This window comes from Aquila chrysaetos, chromosome 5, assembly GCF_900496995.4.
Source record: "Aquila chrysaetos chrysaetos chromosome 5, bAquChr1.4, whole genome shotgun sequence".
Classification (NCBI taxonomy): domain Eukaryota; kingdom Metazoa; phylum Chordata; class Aves; order Accipitriformes; family Accipitridae; genus Aquila; species Aquila chrysaetos.
Genome location: NC_044008.1, coordinates 12,263,296 through 12,288,561, shown reverse-complemented (window position 1 = coordinate 12,288,561; position 25,266 = coordinate 12,263,296). Strand labels below are relative to the sequence as shown.

The 25,266-nt window shown below is 38.0% G+C and overlaps 1 protein-coding gene across 3 annotated transcripts in view; it reads left to right on the top strand.

The window, feature by feature from the left end:
• The window catches only part of GNAI1 (G protein subunit alpha i1), a 38,638-nt gene extending 33,639 nt beyond the window's left edge, over window positions 1–4,999 (top strand). The window contains exons 6-9 of one of the 3 annotated variants that reach the window (XM_030014332.2): window positions 434–563; window positions 1,798–1,951; window positions 2,846–3,049; window positions 3,162–4,999. In XM_030014332.2, coding sequence (XP_029870192.1) covers window positions 434–563; window positions 1,798–1,951; window positions 2,846–3,036 — 475 coding nt within the window. In that variant the 3' untranslated portion in view covers window positions 3,037–3,049; window positions 3,162–4,999. Of the gene's footprint in view, window positions 1–433; window positions 564–1,797; window positions 1,952–2,845 lie in introns of all 3 variants that reach the window. The other 2 variants (XM_030014331.2, XM_041123646.1) reach the window with 2 other exon arrangements.
• Window positions 5,000–25,266: the final 20,267 nt, after the last annotated feature.

Here is a 25,266-nt window from a genome sequence, read left to right as displayed (position 1 = left end):
TTATTTCCAAATATTAAAACAGATACCACTCTGCTCTTAAGGAATCTTACACTGTTGATCAATACTTTTAATTATTTTAGACTTTTTATTCATTTGGGCTAAAGGTTGAATAACGCTTTCATCTAGTTTACATGTAGTAAAGCTAACTATTTTTATTTTTTATAGATTACAGTTAACTTTGTTAATGAAATATAGTATTGTAAATAATTAGTTTTTGTAAAATGTATAGGAAAGCTTTTCAGGCTTTATTAAAATTGGGGGGTTTTTTCATATACTGAGACATTAAATAGTAATAAATGTTGCAGATTTTAATGCCTTTTTGAAAATTTTTTGATCAGACTTACACAGCTGATACTTTCAGATTTTATTGGTTAACATTCAGAAAGCTAGAAATTCCAAAGTTCATTCTCTGCTTTGCACTTCTTTTTTGCAGAATGTTTGATGTTGGAGGCCAAAGATCAGAGCGGAAGAAGTGGATTCATTGTTTTGAGGGTGTTACAGCAATTATTTTTTGTGTGGCATTAAGTGATTATGACTTGGTCTTGGCTGAAGATGAGGAAATGGCAAGTACCTTAATGCTGAAGAAGGGAATAGTTGTTGGATAGAAACTAAATAACTTTGAAAAGAAAGCTATAAATACATCTTTTAGACTATTACTGCTTTATAAGATTTATGGGTTTTGTGTAAAAGGTCTCAGAGAAATGGTGACAGAATTCATGCTTTCAGGTTTCAAAGTATTTTGTCATATTCTCAGAAGGAATACTATGAGACAAGTATTCTTTTCAGCTACACTCTTTCATGTTTTAAAGGACATGTAAATTAATGAGGCTAGATTGTCAGTAATGTCCATAAAGAGACTAAAATGTATGTTAGAAGTGTATAATAAGAAATTGCTTGACTTATCTGTTTCTACTTTACCACATGTTTTCCTTTCCTTCCTCAGTCTTCAGTTTTTGTTTCTTTCTAAATGTGTTTCTCTGATTTCTTTCCTTAGTTGCAGAAAGTTTTTTCTTCCTTCTCCTTTCCAACACCCTCCACTCCTTTCTCCTCTTTCATGGTGTGACTCCTTCCCATATCAGTATGCACAGAGTGCATGCTTTTTACTGAGTGGTCTAAAAGGAGGCTTATCTATTGTGTGAGACTCATTAACAAACTTCTGTGCTCTTCCTCATGTTCTGCAACTTCTTATAAAATACAGTTTGGGGAGGAAAGAGAAATTAAAAAAAACCTGTCAAGTCAAATGTAGTCAAAGAAGGTCATAGCTAACATCCTGCTACTTAAATGACTGGAGCTTGGCCAAAGTACTTACATGTTGGATAATTTTTATACCGAGTTAAAAATTAGGGCAAGAGGGAAAAAAACCTGCTCCCTTGATTCTCTAGTTCTATGTACTTTTTTTTTTTCGTTCTTATGCTGGATTCTTAGCTAGATGCAAAATTTAATTTTCAATTTCCAGAAGATCTAATCAGTATAAGATAAATTCAGGTAACTCAGCAACTCTTATAGAATATCTGTACTGCAAAATGTCAAACCACCAAAAATTTCCAAAATATTAAACAGCTTAAACCTGGAAATAAGGGAGGAAAAAAAAAGAAAAAGTAGTTGCTTAAACCCTACTCATGAAAGTGTTCTTTGTGGTGGTCTTGGCTTCTCTGTATTTCCCTGTGGTAAAATGTGATTCTGTATGCTAGAAACTTAGTTTTGTAACTTATCTGGTTAACTTGTAACTATATCAAAAATATGTATCCTGATTTTACTAAAGTCTGCTAAAATACAAGGTGTTTTTTCCAATTACAGAATCGGATGCATGAAAGCATGAAATTGTTTGACAGTATCTGCAACAATAAATGGTTCACAGACACTTCTATTATTCTCTTCCTGAACAAGAAAGATCTTTTTGAAGAAAAAATCAAAAGGAGTCCTCTCACTATTTGCTACCCTGAATATGCAGGTATTGGAGGGGGTTGCAGGTGTCAAGTAATTTTTGGTTAAATTACCTCATTTTTGATGTGCAAATCACGAGGAGTTTAGGTATCTAAAATATTTAAATTAAAGAAAGTTTAAGATGGGGGGGGGGTGTTTATGGATCACAAATAAAATAGTGCTAAGTCAGATTCATCTTTCTAACCAGGTGAAATAATGCTGGTCCACTGATAGCATTTACATGTCACTGCTGCAACTCCTTTCAGCCTAATTTATTCAGCCCATTCTTTTTTCTGACGTCCTCCTGTTTTTGTACTTAGGTGTAATTTTTTTCACTAGCAGGAATCCCTGAGGATACATGAGAGTTTATTTGAACTGGGAGTGTACCTACATGTTAGAAGTAGGTGGCTTACTCAGAAAATACATAGCGAAAGAGGATGATTTCATTTAACAAGTCTTAGCTTTTTTAGGTATCATTTTCACTGTACAACTTCATTGTACAGAAAATAGCACGTTGGAGGTAAAAAGCTTAGGAGAAACATGTATGCCAAATGTCTCTGAGTTTGGGAAAACCCCAAACTTTTTAAAACATAAAAATTGAAAGCAAGTAACTTGCATGAAGGAAACAAAATCTAGGGAACAGTGGTGGGTCATTAATGACTTACTCCATCTTTCACTTGAAGTAAATGGCAAGACTCTTCCTGCAGCTGGAATTGAATTGAGTCCTTAGCTTTTATTCTTAAAAATGTGTCCAAAAAGTTTCCTTCAAGATTTATTTATGGTATCTTAAAGCAATGGCTGTGGAATTACTCCTCTTCACGTTTAGGTTAACTATTTCCAAAGAACCACTTCCTTCAAAGATATAGTATGCATCTTGTTCTTTCTCAGTTTGAAACCTTACTGAGCAATTTTCTCCTTCTAGGATCAAACACTTATGAAGAAGCAGCTGCTTACATTCAATGTCAGTTTGAAGATCTGAACAAGAGAAAAGACACGAAAGAAATCTACACTCACTTCACATGTGCCACAGACACAAAAAATGTGCAGTTTGTTTTTGATGCTGTAACTGATGTCATTATTAAAAATAACCTTAAAGACTGTGGCCTCTTCTGAGAACAGACAAAAGGTTGTTAAATGGTAAATTACATGCTTGAAAACAGGACTTAGGCATGTGGAATATGCCCATGCTGTGTAAGACCTACATGGATATACTTAATTCTCTTTTATTTTATTTCTAGGTTTGGAGAACGACTTCGCACAATTCTAATCTGGTTCTTTTCAAGGTGAAAGAAATACAAAATACATTGTGCTGAATGATAGATCAGTACTGTACTTGCCTGTTTTAACAGCTTTATTTATGTTTGTCTTGTAAATTTAAGTAATTAGTTAACACTGAGATGTCAGTTGATTGTATGTAAACTTATAATTGTAGTAATGTATTTGTATAAACGTTGAACGGAATATTTTAGTAACTCAATGTCCTCTAAAATTTCCATGTTTTATGAAGATACTCTTAGAGGAGACAGACACTTTTTGCCTTTGGATTATTTAAACATCCTGTAAAATTAAATTTCCTTTTCATCTTAAGGGTGCATGCTGCCTTTTTCTTTTGTTGGTAATACTGTATATGGCATTAGCTTTTTTGATATTTAAACAGCCTCGTACACCTGCTCAGACTTAAAAGAAACATAACCAATAAAACTTGTTTTTTGCCTTAAGTTTTGAAAAACAATCTTTTTATAAATTTAAGATAAATGCAAAGATTATTTTTTAAATTTAAATGAAATCCACAGTTTATGAAATCTGGGCTTGCAGTCTTTGCAGTGCAAATGTGGCAACACTGAGAAATCGAATTTTAAGGTTCAACTATTATTGAAGCTGATGGAAATGCAAAAAGGAAGTTGTTAAAACCATTCATATCAATAAAAAAAAAGTTTGAAACTGTGGTCTTTACTCGGAGTGAATGGCAAAATCACCTTTGGGGTTTTTTTTGTAGCTCGTTAAGAAAGGCTGGACTTCAGAGTAGTATTTTCTCTGCTTACTTAAGAAGTAAAATCATGTTCTCCTTAAACTTTTTGCTATTTTCTGATAATAAAACTAGTTTGATAATTTAATAACCATAGAAATATCAGGTTCTCCCACAAGACATGGCACAGTGGCTTCACAGATTAAAGTAATTTCCTGTTAGAAATAAAAAGAATCTTCAGTATTTTGGATAGGGTGCTTTAGTGACTTGCAAATGCTGATTCTTTAATTTCCTCTAATTATAATTAAAGTATCACAGTTTCTTTAAATAATAAGTTAAAGAATATGATTTTCTTCTGGTTATGCTTTCATTATGTGATTTGCTATCTTAGGTACATATCATCCATTGCCTTATGGGTAGTGCCAAAACTGATTTTTTTTATACAGATTTTAAAATAAATAAGCTTCTATTTGTAAATAAGTTCATGGATGGTTGTCTTAAATGTACGTCATCTAGAAAATACAAACGTACCAAACTTGGAAATATGATTTTCTATAATTGTTAAAATATTTCAGGCAGCTACAGTACACCATAAGTTCTTTGAGAAGTAAATAAGTCTTTGAACCTGTTGCTTTTTTTCTATATTATCTTAGCATTTATGTTCTTAGAAAAGTTCAACCAAAATATTTAAGTCATTGTTCTGTTATTTAATTTTTTGATTGTGTATGTGTTTCATTTAGGCCTCAGATAGCTTGACTAAAACTTATCTGTACTTCTTATTCTTTAATGCTTCCTGTGTTAGGTACAGAATTGCTAAATGTGTTTCAAATGAAAAGTTAGAAAGGAGATAACTTATTACTGGAGGTTGTTAAATATATTCATACATTATGAGCTCTTTCAGCAGTTATGGTAAGCAATCTGTATATCCTGGGCTGCTTTTAATTGTGCTTTACGGTTCTGGATACATAACTGATTTTAAATCTCATTGAACTACCTTGTGGAAATTGTATTTACACCTATGTTCAAGTTGGGTTTTGTACTTAATGTAAAACAAAAATTGGGATCAATCAAATTACATAAATAAATCTAAATTTTGTGCCTTGCTTGAAAGACATGTTTTTCATTAAATGTGCTGATGGAAATCTTTTTGCATCCATCCTGTGGAGATAACTAGGTAGTAAAAATGAGAAGATACGAAGTCAAGAGTAAATTAAAAAACTTTATGCAAGAAACAGTAAAATGAAAATTAGCATAAATTGATTATTGATTAATTCCTAAATATTCTTCCTTTACCATTGTTCCCAACACCTTCAATTGGAGAATTTTTGGAATTTCAACACTGGGTTTTTTTGAAGTATTTACATAACTTTGCTTGCTAGTCGAGGCAAATAAGTTTGTCTTTTCTGACTTGATGAGTGGACAGCAGGTGTGTTTCCTTATAGATGCTCTGTACTGGTTGATCAATCTTTGTTTTGAGATGAAAGTTGTCAGCCTAGGCCACTGCTCTAGAAAAAGCTACAAGAGGATTTATGTGCAATAGTGGTGGGATCCACACAGTTTTCACTGCAGTTGTAATAAGGCTCCACTCCATCTCTGTTCTGTCAGGAGGCTGCTTCTCAGTCGGAGCGCTGCAGAAAATGGAGGAAATCCTGCAGGCCTGCCACTGTCTGAGAAAGACGGTCTTGTCCCTCAGCAATCTGAGCCTCTGTTTCTTTTCCAGTTCTCCATTCCTCTAATTTCTTCATGCAAAGTATCCAGGCAAACTGCTTTTTCTAGCCTTACGCAAGGAAGCTCCCTCTACTAGCGTAGATATTGCTTCAGATTTTTAAAAATATAGAATATTTAGTATATATAGGGAATAATAACCTTATGGAGGCTTCTCCAGCCCCTGTGGTCTTGTGAGCATGTTGTCTGTGGTTGAAGTCTCTCAGGAAAATGCAGCCATCTTTAAACATGTAGTTATTTTTAAGGGGCTTAACTGAGGAAGTGTGGTTTGGCAAATTTGGTATTTGGCTTCATGATGCTACCTATTGAATTTGGAGGAAGTTTGATGTTAAACGTAGTAACTTCTTAGTAACTAAAACAGGGCCCAGCATCATAGCATGGGAACAGCATAGCATTTTCTGGATTGCAATTTCTGTTTCTATGTACACAATTAGCAGCTTCATGATTTAAATTCTACATAAAACCTTAGGGAGCAAAAGAGATCTTTCTGCAGCATGTTGAACAGCATGATGGTTAGTATGCATTTGGAATTGGGGAAAATGAAAGGATAAGTTTCTGTTCCAAATCAAGCAAAAAGGAAACCCTACCAAGATACTGGTTATCCTACTATGTGGATGTCTCCTGAAGTTGTACTTCATATTAATAACTAAGAGGCTGTGGGTCAAAGAGTAATGCCAAGGTTGTAAACTTCAAATCCTTGACTATTTCATTTTGAAAAAAGTGTAGAAGGTGCAACAAGAGGCTGAAAGCAGCTCATCTTCGAATAATTCATAGCCTGTGAGAGAGTGCATTTGAATGAGGAAGATGAGACTGATGAAAGAGTAACTTAATTACCACTCATTAGCTATATCGGTGCCTGGAGTTTTTGCTGCCTTGACATAGAGGAAGCTAGGAGCAGAATTTCAATCAGTTATATTTCCAAGTAATTAAAATATGCTGTATTTAAAAATGGCTGAGTTAAAATGCATTTATCAAGCTTTTTATCCATAGCATATTTAGGAGCAGTGCTTTTCAGTTGGTTATGGTTCCAGACAAGGTGTTTCTGGTTGGTTTGCTGAGCATGTGTTTTTCTTTTTTGTGGTAGTGGGAAGGCTTTATGACTGTTGCCTGACACAGCAGAGATCAGGGTCGCTGAGCAGTTTTATTTTAGTAATAACTTGCTTGAACTAAGGCATAATTCAGATTATTTTTTAAAGTGCAGTCAATGGGTTGAGATCCATATGGAATAGTGTAATCCTATACCATTTTTGGTCATGCTGCTTCCTGGATTTTAAGAAGGGAGTTTAGCCCACAGTATAGAAATACAGTTCTATAGTAGAACTATATTTCTGTAGTGTAATGCCTCAATTCTGAAAGGAATTTCAGAGCAGCTGTTACAGAAGAAAGATATATATATGCAACAATGTACTGATCAGAATGTGCTATCTGAAATTTGACTGGTTTTAACTGCAATGGAACAAAAGATGTTTAAGACCAAATATGTTGTCAGTGGAAGTCACTGCTGCTTCACAGAACTAGCTGTTTCTGGCTAACTTCTTTATTCTCCCTCCTTTTCTGTCCTTCCACTAATAGAAAAGTTTGGGAAGAGGTGGTGTCACTGTGCTTTCCCACTCACAGGTTGTGCTATTGTGTAGACCTCTAAGGAACAGGTACCGTGAATCCTGTGGAATATGCTGATCTTTAATTTCTTTTGCAGATAAAGAACATACAGATGTCTGTATGTAATGTAAGATTATTACTATTACAGTAATGTAAGAATATGCAGACTGATTAGAGAATAAATAAGTGTACTTAAAACTGCATGTGTTTATATTGAAACGCATGAAGAAAAGTCTGGGAAACTAGGAACTTGAGCAGGTAAAGCTTTTCAGTTATGTAGCTTATAATTCCAGAGTGATACACAGTCTGATCGGAAGTCCTTACAGTATGACACAGAGCACATCTCAAATACCTCTTACAAGTAAGTGTCCTTGTTTCTACAAAAGCAGAATGCACATGGCTGTGGGAGACACATTTCAAATAGACACCAAGATACTTCCAGAAGGGTTTGGCCATTTGTCAGTATAAAATAGCAGTTATCTAAACTAAAACAAATGAATAATCCATCAGTTTTGCAAGTAAACTCAAAGGTGTAATAATTTACCTCAGGAACCATAATGTCTTACTCTGAAAAAAATATGCTGAGGTATAGTCACAAATTCTCACTTTTCCTCTGTTCCAATGTAGTGATACTCTTACGAAGTGATAAAAAACCCCCATTAAATCTATTCTAAAAATCCTATGAAACTAAGTCATCCTGAGAATGTTACATAGTTTTGATGGAAAAAGTCTAATACTTATCCTGTGTGCCAGGATTTTTTTGGTAGATTAAAACAGATGCAGCTATTTGTTTTGATTCCATTAATCACAAACTTAAAATACTTTGTCTAACTTTCATTGAGAACTTTCTCATTAAAACAAAGATAATTTTCCAATGAGAATAGTATTAACTTTCACCTGGTGTAAATTGCCAAAACTTTTATTTCTTTAATAACAATTATTGGTGGATATATTACAATAAATAAAAATCAGAAGTTACCAACTGCATAATTTAGAATATAAAACTGAACAACAACAACAACCAGAAAAGGCATATCCAAATTATATTCAGTGACTTTATTGTACCAAACATACTTGAACATGTGTTCAGGATGTGATTTTGGTCCTGTGTATTATGTCTTAAGATACCTGTAAGTCAGCAAGGATAGTTCTTCACATCCAGTTTCTAATAACAATCTTTCTACTATTTTTAATCTTTAATGAAAATATGGTTTTAATCCTTCATACTTCTAGAAATGTTATTATAAAAAAAGGTCTAATTTGTTAGATACTGCACATGGAGATGAATACATTTGATCAAATTCTGAAGTTGCTTATAGTATCTTTCACAGCCAAGTTATGTTGGTTTGGCTTAAATGTCATTAGTTTGCCTTGTTTTTTCTACTTATAACTTAATTCTTTATAAAATTCTCAGTCTTTGGCCTTCTGACTCTATTTAAGGCATGGAAGAAAGTCATAAAGTATATCATCTACTGAGTCAAAAAGAACATTTTCAAGATGTTTGTAGTCAGTCAGGCATATGAGACACTGATGCTCTGGAAAGCTTTAAAGAAGATACTCCATGATGAACTTCACAGCTGTGTCCAACATTTGAAGAAAGCAACTTTGGGAGAGTGATTTGGCATAAAGCTGGTTTTTGGTATGTTCTTGTATGTTTTTGTTGTCTGGAGCTCTAATTCTCAGGAGATAGTGAGGTACGTGCAGTTGCTCAGCTCCTTACCCCTTTCCCAGGTGAGGCTGTTAGATGTTTGCATATTAAAGGCCCAGGCAGCCTGATCTTACAAATATTGAGGACAGGGGTTGTGAGCTACTCGTCAAAAAGAAATAGGCACGCTGACTCTCCTGGAGAGGAGAGACCAGAGCAGTGAATAGAGATGGAGGGGGAGGGAGCTGGCTGCTCTTCTAATGTCTATTAAGTTTGTATTTGTATGCTCTTAGGGTTTAATACAATTTTACAAGAAGAGATGATGTATTTGGGTGCTGCTAGAAGAAAGTATATTGTACACTTAATCTTGAAAAATCTTGTTCTATCCAGATTCTCAGCCCTTGAAGATCTCTCTCTCTCTAGTTAAAAGCTGTGCCAGAAAAAATAAAATGCTAATATAGCTGCAGAGTAAGTTTGCTAGTCTTGAATGAGTTTTTTCTTCGAAACCAGAATTTTTAGTGTTGTAGAGTCTCAAAGATCTTCTAAAAGATAAATCCCAAGGCTGTTAAATGAGTTTTATAGTCTTTTAAATATTAAAGTGCAGAGATTCATTTCACTTCATTTTTTTTTCCCCAGTAAATCTGTGAAAGGAAGATTAATAGAGCACTTAAAGCACTCTGTGTGAGCCTTCCTGAGACCAGTGCTGAAATACAGTGCTTCCATAGGCTGTAAGAGAGAAAGAATGAAGCATTTTTATCTTCCATGGAACTGCGGCAAAGAACTGATAGCGCTTCCTGATAGCTCTAGTGTTTTAATCCAGTACATTGACAGTTTACATCCTTGACGATGAGGAAAGAAATACTATAGTAGTATCAATGATGTACTGTGGTAGTTTAGGGTCATATAAGTGTTAAGGTCCTTTGAGGCCAAACTGTGATGACTGCTGTAGGAGGGTTATTTACATAAACTGACTTTAAGTGAAAGCTTTAAAAGGAGTTAGCTGTTTCATCACTTTCAAAAGGACTTAAGAAAGCGATGAGCAGTTCTGTTAGAAATGGGATAATTTGCCTCACTTTAATGTTCGGCATCTCAAATGAGTTAAAACAGTTTGTCAAGTGATCGCCTATCAGCTGCAACATAGTTCAGTTTATTTAAAACACAATGAAACTTGTGGATCTAAGAAGTAGGGAAGACATGATCACTAAGGAAATAATTTGCAAAATTAAAATTGCATATTGGGTAACCAAGGCTCGCATTCTTCCAATAACACTTAGACACATAATCACATTATGTCAGCATTTCAGAAACTTATTTATGAAGTAGATCTATGCCAGATTTTTGGAGACAGCACTTCTCATTGTCATACTATATGCAGAACTGAGAGGATGATGGCACTAATAGTATTTTCCATATTCCAGTTGCAAGGCTATTTATTCAGCTGGCAACTGGGATGCTAAGGTTCGAACTCAGTCTGATTCTGGAAATACATTTGCCCTGCTCAAATCTGAGAAAAGTACCCTGATGAATGGGCTAGTAAGTACTCCGAAATGGTTATTTTCACATTGTCCTGTTAAATTGATTTCACTTTACATAATACTGACTTCTCATTTCTCCAAGGGCTAGAATCTGTATGTATCGCAGTTACCAATCCTAATAATTCATTCTTTTGCAACAAATGTGTGTATCTTGTACAAAATAAATAAGCTTAATAGAAGATCTCAGAGTTAGACCTTTACTCAGATCCTTGCTCTGAACCAAAGCAGATGCTGAACTCGTTTGCCTGGATCCTGAAGGAGTACCCTAGCCAGCTGTATTATGTTGTGTGAGCCATGTCCCTCCTCTTTGCCTTTGAATGGTAACAAAATCATCGTTGTAGACCTTTTTTCCAGATACCATCCTATTTATAATAGTTTACAATGTCTAATTCAGTTTGAAATTAATTTATCAATTATTTTTTGAATGACCAGCAAACAGGAAAAACTTAGAGCTCACTTAAGACTGATCTAGTCGTCCTTTAGCTGTTTCTTTGTGGAGCTGGATGGATTCAACCTGCTGAGACTTTCTGTACAATGCATGGGTTTTAGTCCATTCATTCTTACAATTCTTCCCTGCATCAGTTTCCATTTCTCCTTGTGTATCTTGAATTGCAAAGCTATTTATAAGTGAAAAGGGTTTAAAAGTGGAAAGCTTTTTTTTTTTTTTTTTTTTAATTTTCCTCTTGGTAGGATGGATGGGGAAAGAATACAAAATGAGTGTTTTACTGAAAAATATGTTTGAATCATCTCAACAAGCTTCAAAATTTTCCATTCCCAAAGCTTAACTATTACTTGAGAGGTTTGCGGATTACTAAACAATTTAATACACTTAAAAAAAAAAAATTCACATTGAAAGGCAGAAAAATACATTATCATAGGCTGAAATACCAAAAACTCTTTCTGCCTCCATGCTTTTTCTGGTCATCCATCATTAATGGACGACTTCCTTTTAAGTCATGATGTTATTAGACCAGGGAAAGATAGATAAAAATCAGAATACTGTGTTCATTGTGGAAAAATTCAGGTAGCATACTGAGGAAAGGCCGTCAATGAAACAGGACTGCAGGAGTTTAACTGGACAGCAGAACACTTTAAATTTCTGAATGAAGGCATGCAGCTTCCTTGCAAGGTATTTGTTCCTTCCCTGATGTGATTTTGACTAAAGGCTGCTGCTAAAGCATTTCTTTGCCTCACTGTCAAGCAGTATTCTGTCCTGGAGCCATTGGTCTTTGACTACTTAACTCCTTAGGGGACTTCTGTGTTCTTAGGTGGCCCAGGAAATATAAGCTGGACGTTTAGGGCAGATATTTCTTATAAGCTGTGTTCTGGAAGGCAAAACGGTGGCGTTAAGAGGTCTATACAGGCTTCTGTGCTTTAAGCACGGCAAATTGATGTTTATAGAATTTCATTATACCAAAATAAGGTACTTGGCCATCATATCAGCATAGCTCTTCACTTGTATTCTAAGTAGGTGCCCGGTGGTGCTGCATTCTGCCTCTCTGTGCTGAATCCTTTGAAAGATAGATGACAGGACACATGGTGAGAAGCTACCATCATTTACCTTCCTGTATATATTAATCTTTAAAATCTGTTTTGTTTTTTGGTTTTTTTTATTGCTGTCAAACAACACGGAGGGCATGCTGTGGGGCATGATAATCATGAAACAGCATAATCAAAAAGTATTTTGAGTTACAGAGATGAATTTGCTTCTAATGCCAAAGACTGTAGATAATGGAGGAGTAAGAGCCAAATGACAGAACTCAATACTTCTGTGTGGTATTTGAATAGTTTTGCTCAATGGATCTTTAGTTTAGATCTTGGCTGGCTGCTGCTCATTGGAGGCTCTTTAGCTCAAGAGGCAGGTGGTTAGTTTTGCGGCCGTGGTAGTTTGTAATGCTTTGAAAAAATTTCATGCTGTCTTTGTTGCAAAGTGTTCCATCACAACTCTGCCTCTCTTCCAGAGCTATGATCTTATGCAATATATGGAAAATGCCTCAAATAACCGTCCTTCTACAGCTCTATTCTCATTGCCCTGTTATGGGTTTAAATATTTTATGGGTCGAATTTAGAGGTTGTTTTTTTTTTTTTTCTTTTCATTCTTTGTCGTTGCTTTCTTTTCCATGTTCTGTAGCACTACAGCTGTGCTAAAGGTATTGAGGAAAAAAACCCCACAGGTACTTACAGTCTTGGTGATACAATGATTATTGTGGGATACAATGATTATTGTGGAACACAATGATTAAATGTTTCCTCCACAGTTTAGAGATGTCACGCGTGTTTTCTTTTTCTGTTTTGGGACTCCACTTGAACATTTGAGTGCTTTTTCAAATTACTTTTTAGTGTAGGCTGCCTGAAATCTCTCTGTAGCCTAATTGGGCCATTAGCTCACGTGGTGGTGCATTCCCCCTCCTGGGACGCTCTGCGATCTCAGGAACTCCCGTTAGGCCTTAAGCATTTGTGTCGTGAGTTGGACGGTTAAGTGTCCCTTGACTATACCAGGAGCTCCTGCATGGCTGAGGCGGGGAGCAGCACTGACCGTGCCAAGGACTCTTGTTGCCTGGCGGAGGCGGTGATATGGAAGCGGGAGTATTAGTCATCTCCTGACAGCCTTGGAGCATCCCTTATCTGGTTTTTGTTGATCCCTGCCATCCTTGGAGCCCTCTCTTATCTGAATTGTAGCTCATGTGAAAATGGTACTAGTGCTACTGGAATTCCAGTAATTTGCTGATGACTAAAGCCAATCATCTCACGAACCTATAAACAGCGGTCCTAAGTGAGGCCCTTTGAGCTCTCCTGGACCACAGCAGGCTGCGACCAGCATCTCCCTCTGAGGGGGACGCCTCTCAGAGCTCACAAACTCTCCAGTTTGTGAAAATCGGAGGACCGTCGCTGAAAGTTGACGATGGGACCAGGGCTGATATCCTTCACTCCTTGAGGCTTAACCCTTCGCCTGTTCAGAAAGTGCTGAGACATTTGATGTGAATATTTCACTGAACTCCAGGGGAATTTTTAAAAGTAACAGAGTGAACCTTGCCATCGAACTTTGTGAAGTCACGCTTTTATAAATTCCTATTAAATCACTTTTGCCAATACCTTTGATGGTGATTCTTAAAGCTGTCCAAACCACTCATTCGCGACAGCTCATGAAACAGACTTTGGGAAGCTGTGAGCCAGTGTAGCTTTCTACTTACTTACAGGGTTTTTTCCCCCCCTCTATGGCTACAATAAATGCACTTGCCAAGTAATGCATTGATTTAGGGGGATTTTTATTAGCAGAGGGAGGTAACAGGAAAGGCAGTGAATGGATCTTGGGGAAGAGGAAGCAGCTGGGGATGCCAGTGGCTGTGGGATTTGTTATAGCTGAAAAATAAGACTAACGTCTCTGTTGTGAATGCTATTTTTAATGTTCTGGAGAGGAAGCAGATGGAAAGAGGCTATCAGATCTGCACAACATGGAAAGATAAAGAATAAGCCCTTTTAAAGCAATATATAATCCTTACGGGTAGATCTCTCTTCTGTAAGTCTCCATATGATGATCATATGGGCATACACGCAGCCTCTGGCTGTCTTCCATGCAACTCCTGAACTCTGTGCTGTATGTATGATCAAAGAAGGTTTAGGCATGTGTTTCTGAGCACTTACGAACACAACACAGCAAGTGCTTTGTGCATGACTATCAACTATATCATGTGTGTCTTTATTAGGGTTGGTACTTCTTAACAGTGCAGTTTTCGGTCACTGTTAGCCTGCTGGTGGAAAAAGAGAACTGACTGGCTGCTGTTTTAGTGGGGGTGGTCACAGCTGGTCAGTCTGATGCAAGGCAGTATGAAACCACGCTGAATTAGGGATGAAGCAGTGATGGTACAAGAGGATTTAGAGGACTGCCAAACCAAGACTTTCTAAATGTTTCCCATTTAAAGTGCACAAACTCATCCTGAATTGGAAGTTGCCTTATTTCTGAGGCAAATTACCTGCTGTAACCACGAATGCAAAGTCCTTTTGGCTTTGTTTCCGTAGATGACCATTTGAGGTGAACTATCTGGAATAGCATTTCATGGAAGTAAGACATGGCTAAGATTCAATTCCCCACAGTTAATCGGGACACGTACGAAGTCATTCCACAAAGTGAACTGCAGCCAAAGGAGTCTGCAGCATGTGTAGATGACATCATGATTTACTGGTCGGGTAGGATTTTACTGCAGTAAATAAGCTTGAGAGATTAGCCTGGTCTTGAGAGGGATATGAATCCTCTTTAGAAAAAAAAACGCACAAACATCAGAACGCTTACCACATTTCATTTGTCAAAAACCAGCATCAGTGGTAGGGAATTTCTCTCAAGACACTAGCAAAAGTTACTGGTACTAGAATACAACAGTAAAATGTACCTGACAGTGCTGCTCATTGCTTTGCTGCCAACATAGACAGGAGTTTTCTGTTCAACGTTGTCTGTCCTACGCAACTGAATTCTGCTTCCACTAAGGTTAGAGGATGACTGGCTAACATAATGCTGACTTACCTGTGATGACCACAAAGCCCCATGCAGGCTAGTAAGGCAGGTGAACAATCGCCCTCTAACATGGCGGAACTTTTAATGGATGTTGTCTGAATGCATAATGGTTTAGTAGTGGTACTTAGCAAGACATTTGGTATCGGGCAGGCATTTAAGATGGTCTCTGTTTAGTCTGATGCAATTAGATCCAAATTCTGTCATAAACAAGAGTATCATATAATAACTTGCAACAAGACTTCCTGTATTAATACTGTATTTTAATGAAACCTATTTAGTTCTACTATATACTTTAAAATCCCACTTTTATTCTGAGTTCAATTGCTTTTTATTTATTATGTATGAGTATATAAACAATACCTTGTTCAGTACAGGCAAGGATGGTTCTTGTACCTGTAAAACAGACCCTTTGCACATTGTAATGTGCTGCCTTGTGTTTAAGATATTTTCTGTAAGAACAAGCTGGAAGTTCTTTTCCACTAATGGAAATGACATGGCGTATTACTCTATTACAGAAAACAAAGGCCAAAACTGACTTAGTAGAATCACTCAAAGACCATTTCCTAGCATACCTAATTCATTATAGTAAATTTCTTGCTCTAAGTTGCACGTGAAGTCTGTGGCAGAACAAGTGAATATGAGATAATCACATTCAGCCTTACTCTTTAGGTTGTCTCCAAAATTGCACTATTATCCCTCAGCCATTTCTGAGATCTGGTTCTCTGGGCTGCAGTGTTGTAATACAGAAAATTTATTTAGTACTTAATTATCCTTATGGCCTGGAAAGGTACTGAGCCTTTCTTTAAAGGCATAGGTTAGAAAAGTAGTCTAAATTCGCCAAAGAGACAGGATAAAACACTACTTTAGAAATTAGGTATATAACCTTTTTCTTGGTAAAGTTATGTTTATGTCTGTTTAGAAAGCATGTTTACCTGAACCTTATCTTAGTCTGTTTTATCATGTTTTTCTCTGCCATAAAAAATAGCTGACTTAAGAGTGGGATTAACTTCTTGGAAATATAGTCCATATCTTTTCTTCACATTTTGTGTGCTTCTCAAACCCATTTGTAAGATAGTAAATCTTATGTACTAACACTGTTTACAATATGATCTGTCAGCAATCCTATTAAAGTAAAACTGAACCTCTTTTCAAGGATTCATAAAAACTGATACTAAAACCAGTTTGTAGCTGAAACTGAAATTGCCAGACCTGTTCCAGCCTGATTTGTTTTTTATATCCATTAAAGAAAAACAGAACACCACAAACACACCTTGAATATAGAAAGAAGCTGAGGAAAGTTGTGTCTATGTTAACTTTAATAGGCATTAACAGGGAGTGCATTTAAGTCCTTCTTCCAAGCGTTGCAGACTGGCTTGTGACCATACTGTTCTGTTTTGCTGTGCTCTGCAGTGGCTTGCCTGGGCTGTACCACGGTTCAACTGCAGCACAAACTGTTGCTTTTCCTGCAATGTGGCTCTGCTGTTACCTGTGCTCATGGACCACTTGTTTCACGCTCACCTTGCCTGTACCTGTTAGCAAGCAGTGCAGACCATGAGAAGCAGATTTGTTGAAGTGCCTTTTGCTAAGGAAGCAGTGCCCAAGCTCTCTGTGTTTCAGGGGATTTTGCTTTAACCCAGTTCTAATCTGCTTTTTTGGACCAAGTGCTCCTTAGCAGCTGGAAGGTGGTAGGTGCACTCCTGGTCCAGATGTTGCAGGACTTGCCCACAGTGGGAACCGGTGATGATGACTGGGAAATTTGCTTTGGAAGCACATTCCTGATCAAAACTAAATCTAACGTAGACACACCTTATGCTATTCACTCTATATAAAAGCCTATGCACAGATGCTCAGCCACTGTGTATCCCTGGTGTAGAAGCAGGTAGCAACCTGTTTACAATTACCATGCTCAGTGCTCTTATTTCTGCTGAAGGGGCATACGGTCTCCTGGGAACTCATTCCTCTGGAAGAGAGCATTGCCATTGCCCTCTGGATCTTGGAAATCCTTCACTTGCACTAATCAGTGAGGAATCGATTCAAAGACAGACCACCGTCTGCTTGTGGGCTAAGCTTGTGATGCCATATTTCACTTTCAGTCTAGTTTGGTCCATAATGGTTACTTACCTGAAGTTAATCAGTACTGGTGGTGTTATCAGGGATCTCCCAACTGAAAAGGAGTACACCTCCCTGTATGCAGCTTTCATAATACAATTACAATTGTGTTAACTAATAGTTATCATTCTGTCACTTTACAGGCCCTGTGAACCATTGTGGAAGATCATTGCTGTGAGTCTCTGCAGCAACAGCTTGCATCACAAATTAGCTTTTATACCTCAGCCATTTTCCACTGAAGATGCATTTCTTCTCCTCAAAGAAAACTTCATCCTCCAGGGTACTAGCGTGTGAATCCGTGCTCTTCGTTACCATTCAGCTCTACCAGGAAACCAACGGGGTCATGCACTTGCTTTGAGAGGGTCCTGGCTCCTCAGTGTTGACATGCTGTGTGTTTTCTGTCATCTCACTCAGGAGGAGGATGCTGTGGGACAGCCTTTCTGCCAGCAGTGCAAAGTGCTTGAAATCACTGTGTAGGGAGCAGAGAGCTGTGGTGTACCCCAGTGAATGGTTTGGTAGGGGTCAGCAGGCTCAGCCCTGCCCGAGGCTGCCTTTCTCCAAACGTCCCTGCCTCGCTTCTAGCACAACGAGACGTTGCACTCATCTGTATTGTTTCTGTCTCCCTGCCTAATGCACCGATCTTTTCTCCATAGTGAAAGCACGCTGTATGCACAAAATATCCTGTAGTGTATAAGGGCGCTTATAAGGACACTTGTAGAATACAAGGCATAAGCAGTGTGTTGCTTTTTATTCAGACCGTTTAATCCTCATAAAGGTCACCCCTGTTCTACAGGCCTGGAAAGCTGCTCTTTAGCCACCACCAAACCTCTACAGGCTTCTGGGCATTCCTCCTTACTGCTGCCAGCCTTTTATCTATGGAGATTAAAGAGTTCTTCCATAATACCTCTCCTGTCTAGCAGCCTCAATTTCTGCATCAGCCCTTCTATGTGGGCTGCCTTCTTGGCAAAAAGCTTGCTGTTTGGGAGAGGAGTAGGAGCAGAAGAGGCTCTCAGCAAAACACAAACAAACAGTTTTTTAAGATTTATTTTTATAGTTTTGGTAAGGATCCAGCCAGCCTGTGTGTGGCAAGGAGACTGGGAAGAGATTGCCGACTGTCTTGGTGGCAGCCTACTTGGCCTCTGCCGGGGCAGCTGTTTCCTGGACACCTGCTATTCCTCTGGGGCCAGAGAAGTATCCTGCCATGGGGTCTTCTGGGGTTGGAGGCTCAGATTAGAAAACATGACCAAAACATGCTCTTTTCTTGGTATCCATGACCTTCCTCTGAATGCAGCCCATGATACAATCTGTTTTTTCTGTTGTTCCTTCTTCTCTTGTTTGCAGCGTTTTGACGATCAACCTGCTGCTGGGTGACCCATGCTGAATTGTACGCACCAGCCTGGGAACAGGTGAGGCTAAATTCTCAGATGCTTTTGTGGTGAGGCACTGTTTTAGTCTGAAGACATGCATTGTTGCCCGTATCTGTACTTAGCTTATTGGGACCTCAAAAACAGATATTAGTAAGAACCTTCAGTTTGATGATCATACCAAAAAAAGACTTCTTGGAGAAGGGCCTTTACTGACATGACTTACTACTGCGAAACATCCTTCAGCGTGGAGAGGGAATGGATGCCAGTGCCCTGTGCTCAGTCTGGACGATCTGTTTTGGTGGTAACCTAGAGATGAGAACCTGTAACCGTGGGAAACAGCAGTTGGGATGGGAGTGTTGGTCTGGGTCTGCTGTGGGAAGGGGTTGACACTAATGGTCCATCCCTGTTTTTTCTTTGGTGTCTGCTCTGGAGGGATTGGACTGATTCCTTTGCGCTGTTGCAAGGATTTGCTCCGCCATTAATCACAATAGCCACATCGTCCTTTGGGGAGACATCCTCTTCTGCTGGAAGTAGCTCTTAATCTTGCTGCTTCTCAGCCAGATCTGGGACTGAGACTATGTGATCTGCTGTTCTTCCTGGTGGAGAAATGCCTGGAGTGGGCACTGTAATAAAATCTCCTGATGTTCCTTCTCCTGAGGAAGTAAACATTTGGGACTTGTACTATGGACAGGCTGTCCTGATATAGGTCAGCAGCCTCAGGAGCTTGGAGTGGTGTTGTGGAAGAAGGTGGAGCGTGAAGGATGGGGAAGATGGGAGTGGGATAGCAATCAGAGCTTCTTCCATACTGGATGATACACGTTTTGCGATGTCCATCTCCTAGGTGCCAACAGCTGCTTGCTTTTGAACCATACCGTATGTCCCCAGCGTGCAGCCTGTGTTGGCACCTCCTCCTGCCCCAAGCAAGTACAATCAAAGCAAACCAATACAGCAGGGCTAAGTTTCTGCATTTTGTCTTACCATTAAGGATCTGGCGGTGAATTCTTTATGATTCAGGCAGAAGGATGGGTAATGATGTGGTATTTAATGGCTTCTCTCTCTATGGCCTTAGTGCCCTCGAGGGTAGTGAGTCCATGCAGTTATAGAATATAGAATACTTAAGATTCCCCAAATCCAAAGAAAGCTACCGTAGAGTTGTGGATTCTAGTGCTCTGAGATGCCAAAGAATAGCAAACCTGAGAATCTGCAACTTCTGTCCTTGTCTTGATTCAAGAAATGTTGTTTTGGAACTGACTGGGGTGGATTAAAACCCAGTGAAATGCCGCAGAATTCCTGTCAGGAATGTTATGGCAGATGATGTGGCAGAACAGATGCTGTTGGCACGGGACGAAAAGGAAAAGGGCAGGCCTGCTGCTGGAGGTTTCTGAAGTCCAGTCTTCTGAATCTGGTCTGTATCTCTACCACAGGACTCGGTTGCATGGTCTGAACTTTGTAATGCTTTCATAACTGTAGATGTGAATAATTCTGTTTGGAAAAATAAGCTGTGACCTCAATTTTTATTTTTGTTTTACATTTAAAAAAAAATTAAAATGGTAATAAAATATGAACATAAAATGATTATATTGTTCTTTCCATTCTTCAGTGCTTGATTGCATTATATAAATCCACTGTTGTAGTCTATTTGACTTTGTTCTTCAGTAACAAAAAACGAGTTGGATCAGTGAGATTTAGCAGTTGTACTGTTTGATTATAGATCTGCTTACTGGTAAAAACATTCAAGGATGTTGCTAAAAATAAGCATCCTTTTCCTGCAAGGCTGTGAATACAGACTATAAAATGAATCTTTAAGGGAGGTACGCAAAGTAACAGGAAATCAGCTCAGTCTTATTTCAGTGTACTAGTGCTTGGTAATGATGTCACCTTTCTAAAACAAGGTTTAGGTCCTGAGAACAGAAGTAGTAATTTTCTTTGTTCCATAATCCTGCTTGAATGCCATGATCTGTGGTTAGCTATCTGTCTGAGCCAATCTGCAGTTAAGAATAGGAAGGCAGGGTCGTTCTGGGGCACCTGCTGTATGTATATTCATATACACTTTTTCCTTAAGCGATAAAGCCAGTGATAAAACTCATGTATTTAATGTTGTGTTCCTTATGCCAATACAGCATAAAAAACTGTGGTTTTGCAGGTCCTTATTCCCTTCATTTCTCCAGTAGGTGATGAAATCACCTGATAAAGTGAGTGACTCAAGTTAGCATTTAATTTGGGCTGTCAGAATTCTTATTTATTGCTTAAAAATAGCAAAACCAAACTAACAAACAAACAATAACAGAAAGAAGAAGAAAAATTACTCTATTGTTCCAGTAAAGGAAGTGCAGGGTCTGTTCAATTAGAAGTACTCTCCTATTTTTTAGAGAACAATGATAATGGTTTTAGCAGATGAAAACTTTTTCTTTTGAAGTGCCTTGGCTCAAGCTAAATGTATTGGTTTCAAGTGAAACTTGTAACCCATGAGCCTATTTAAAGTGGTTACTTTAACAGCCAATGTTATTTTTATGTTAGGAGAAAGATTTGCAATTATAACCTTTATTCCAAATTTCCGTGAGTGTTCTTACTTTTGCTGGGTTTTTGTTTGTTTGTTTTCCCCGAGGCGGGGTGGTTAGGTCTGTTTAAATGTGTTAATGGCTGCATGCTAGACTCCTAACAGAAGTGTAACCGCAGAAGTGATTAAATTTCAGTGCTGAAGAATCCCATGGTTTTTCTTGCTTCCTTTTTTCAAGTGATAGAAATTTTTGTCAGTGTTTGAAGAGTTTGATGTTCATGTGTACTTTGGCACTAAGAGGAGGGATTGTCCTCATTGCATTAATAATTTTCAGCCACCTTTTGCATTGTGCTTTTTAACACTTCTCTGAAGTGTTTTACCTTAGTGCAAACATTTCGTCAAGATTCATATGAATGGCATCCTTAAATTCTTTATAAAGAAATACCTGTTAAAATTCTTATGTTACAGAAATTATTCATAGTGCAGTGTTACAGAATTTATAGATATGAATATATTAATATTCATTCAAAGTGCTTTATTAAAAAAGTCAATACGATTATTGCCTTCCTATGAGTGGAAAACTGAAGGAGAAGAGAGTGGAGAGTCGCTGGGGCAACACATCAGCCTACTGTTAATATCAGAAAGATTGTTCTGCTTTCAGAATTCTGTTTCAATGCATCCCATACCATTCACGTAGGTGTTACATGTACCTACCAGATAGGCCGAATCCAATGTCCATAGGCAAAAATAATATGTTCAAACATTAAGGGCTGTCACTGTCCTACTCAAAAGGCAAAAAATCCTGTAGATTACGGCAAGTTTGCAGAGCAAAAAGCCAAAACCTGAAGTTCCCCTCTTTAGGAAGGCTTACATATGCATTTCATATTTTGGATACTTGTGCAGTTCATGAAGTTATGACTGTCCTGTCATGTTGAATATGGTCAGTTGTCATTATATGTAATATTATTTCCTTTCTGGCTTGGAAAAAAGTAGGCAGTGAAGCTCTGACTTTGTTCTGCCTAACACTAGGACTCAAGAGTTTCTGGATGTCTGATGCCAACTCTATTCATCTTGTTTAATAAGCTACATTGACTCTGAGCGTCAAAAGCAAATGAACATTTACTCTTTTAGAAACTGCAAGAATGAAGAGATGAAGAATTTCCCAGGGTTCCAGTGTTCAAGTCTTAAACAGTGGAATAACAAGTATTCAGTGAAGGCCCCTTTATGCTGATAGATCTGAGTTGCACATGCTGTTAACATAGGGTGCTTTCAGTTAAGTTACTGAGACTGATTCAATATTTGTGATCCAATAGTCCCAAAGCAAAAAATATTCCAAGTGAGTTGGAAACTTTCTACACTCTTTGCAGCATAATACTTTCAGCTGCATTCAAAGGTGATGTAAATACACATGCTCTTCACTGCCAGGCATCCTTACTACTTTCAGGTAGATTTGCTTATAATTCTGTCCTCAAATTTTTTTTTTTTCAGATGAGTCCAAAGGGGGATATTGCATGACTAAATCATGTAACTAGTCATCACAGCGAATGTCTAGCAAGAAGGGTTCCCAACAACATATTTCTGTTGCTTGAACAATGCAAGCGGGTGGTCTTCTGTTTCTTTCCTAAAGACAACACTGTCTTGAAAGCAATATGAAACCACTTATCTGTTGGGAGAGGAATAAAATTATTTTTTTGCATCTCAAGAGTAACAAAAAGACCCAAGACCTTATAAAATGTTGCAAGACTTTCAGTAAAGGGGGATTCTGGCTAAACAACCTCAAAATTGCATTGCTAATTATGACTGAGATCTATGAGGTGTTACATTTTTTTTAAAGATACGTATATAAAATCAGAGTTTTGAGAACTTTTCATCTTATATTTCCTGAGAAAATAAAGAAGATCTAGCAGAGAGGGGAAGACAACCAGTAGACAGCTCTTGTACCTACTGATGCTTTTTGATCTGGCTGAGCTAGTACAGAGACAGTTCCATTAACAGCTCAGGCAAAGTGCTACAAGCTATAAGAAAACAGCTGAATAACATACAGATTTTACATGTATTACCTCGGTTTGCTGTATATATACTTGACAGTCTCTTTGGGCTGCAATGTGTAACAGTAAGAGAGGTGAGGATAAAATGAGGAGATGGCCTTCCAAGACCTCTTTGACATGTATCTGGAGTTGAAAGTACAACAAATAATGCTCAAATCATTAAATTATTCATAACAGAGAAGTTCAATGGCTTTCAATCTAAAAACCCAGGCACACAGGGATACCTTTGTTCTCCAATAAACAACTTTAAGGCCTGATGTTAAGCCTACTAATGTTATTCAGAAGGCTTGAATTGATTTTTGTATGCTTTGGATGTAACACTTTATAAACAGAGTAATTCAGAGGTGATGAATCCCTTTTCTTTTAGGAAAATAAATACAGAAGTCAGTTATGAAACATTCACATATGTGACCAGGGACTTAAATATTCCTCATGATTTGATTTCCTTCAGGAAGTAGAGAGAAATAGACACTGAACAGACAAAGCCATTACAAGAATCGTTCCCCTGGTGTTTAAGCTCAACCATCCACAAATTTGGAAATGTGATGTAAGTGACCTTTGAAAAACATGAACTACTATCAGAATGTGCCATTTTTAAGACATATCTCAATGTTATACGAAAGATGGAAATTACGTCAGTAGCCAAGAGACATATTTTCCATTTAAAGCTTAACATTTTAGGAAGGCAAATTGTCTATTACCAGTGGGGACAGATTTTTATGTCTACACTGACTGGTATATTCTTGCTGGTTTATTTCATTCTGTCCATACAAAGCAAGCATAATTAGTTTTTTTCAGCAGAGATTACGGCTGCTTTTCATCTTTGGGGTAGTATAAAGCAGGTAGGGTATGTTAATGAATATGGACCTATACTCTAACAAAGTAAATACTCTAGGCAAATATTTACCATGCCTGGCAATCAGCAATAAGAGACAAAACAACTTCTAAAGTTAACATCTTTGTGCAATGGATCACTTGTTTTTTCAAACCTAGATTTGCAGTTGCTTATGTCTGTAGGTGAGGGGGGGGGGAAGCAAAGATCAAGTGCTCTTTGGAGTATTCTAGATCAGACATTCCCTAAAATTGGCATACTTACCAATTTTGACATTTCAGGCTTTTGTGAATGCCTTCTTTCTACTTTCTCCGATCAATATTCTATTTCACAGCAACAACAAACATGCGGCAGAAGCAAAATGGCACAACTGCACCAATGAATGCAACAAAGGAAATTGAGCTCTCTTTTTTTCTTATCTGCTGTAATTCTTCATGACAGACTTCCTTTCTGCTTTGAGTACTCCACATACCTGTAGAACAACATCTATTTTAAAAATTCTTCAAAGCCGTAGTGTGGAATATGGAGCTGCTCGCTTTGCTGGAAGTTAGAGAAATGGCACTGAAGATGAGTGGGAGAGTTACAAGCAACAAAGGTTGTCCTGTAGATCTAACCATGCTGTTCCTCTCGATGCTGCTGGGACAACACAGGCTCTTGCGATAACCCAAGCCATCTCCATAATGTGGGTGACGTTCCAGAGGAAATATTTTCTGCCCTCGTCCTCTGGTTTGTGGAAGGGAGAGTCTGGTGGACTAAGGGGTGGAATCCAACCCTCTCTGCCATTCTGGGCTTTTTATTATGTAGAGAGTCTCCAACAAACAGAGCTGCTGTAAGAGGACAACGGGCTGCCTTTGGACCTGCTGGGTGGCCCTACCTGGGCATGTCAGACCTTTGGAAAGCTGAGGGAGGATGTTGCCTGGAGCGTGGTAGGGTGCTTTGAAAGCCTTCCAGGGCCATGAGTCTGCACTTCCCCCTCCTTTGGGGCTCCTCTAAGCTGGATTTAACATAATGGAGAGTCTTTTCTCCTGCCACTCTGTCAGCAGTTCTCACAGATGATTATCCACAGACAATCCTGTTATTGTTAAGATTTATTATGAATTACGGAAGCCTAGTGTGGCTGCTCTAGCTGAATAACAGCATGGACAGCAGTAGAGTTATCAGAAACAAACACTGAGAAGTCTCTTGGCACCACGCGTTTGCTTGGCATTGTAATAACTATTTAGAGGCTGCACGTAGAAAGTTTGAAGTGGGAAGTTTGGAGTTTCCCAGCTAGGAAGGCTGAAAGGAAAAAGTCATTCCGTGATGCTAAGGCACAAGTGGCAAGTAGTGAAGGCTAGTGAGTTGTTATGTTTTCATTGGTTCAAACCAATTTGACCTCAGAAACACTATTTAAATGTGGTCATGATGCTGACAGCTTGCTTCCTGGGGAGATATATACAACTGTGCAGAATTACTGGTGTATATTGTAGCAAGGGATTAAAATTAAAAGTTTAAACTTTATGCTCATCGTTGT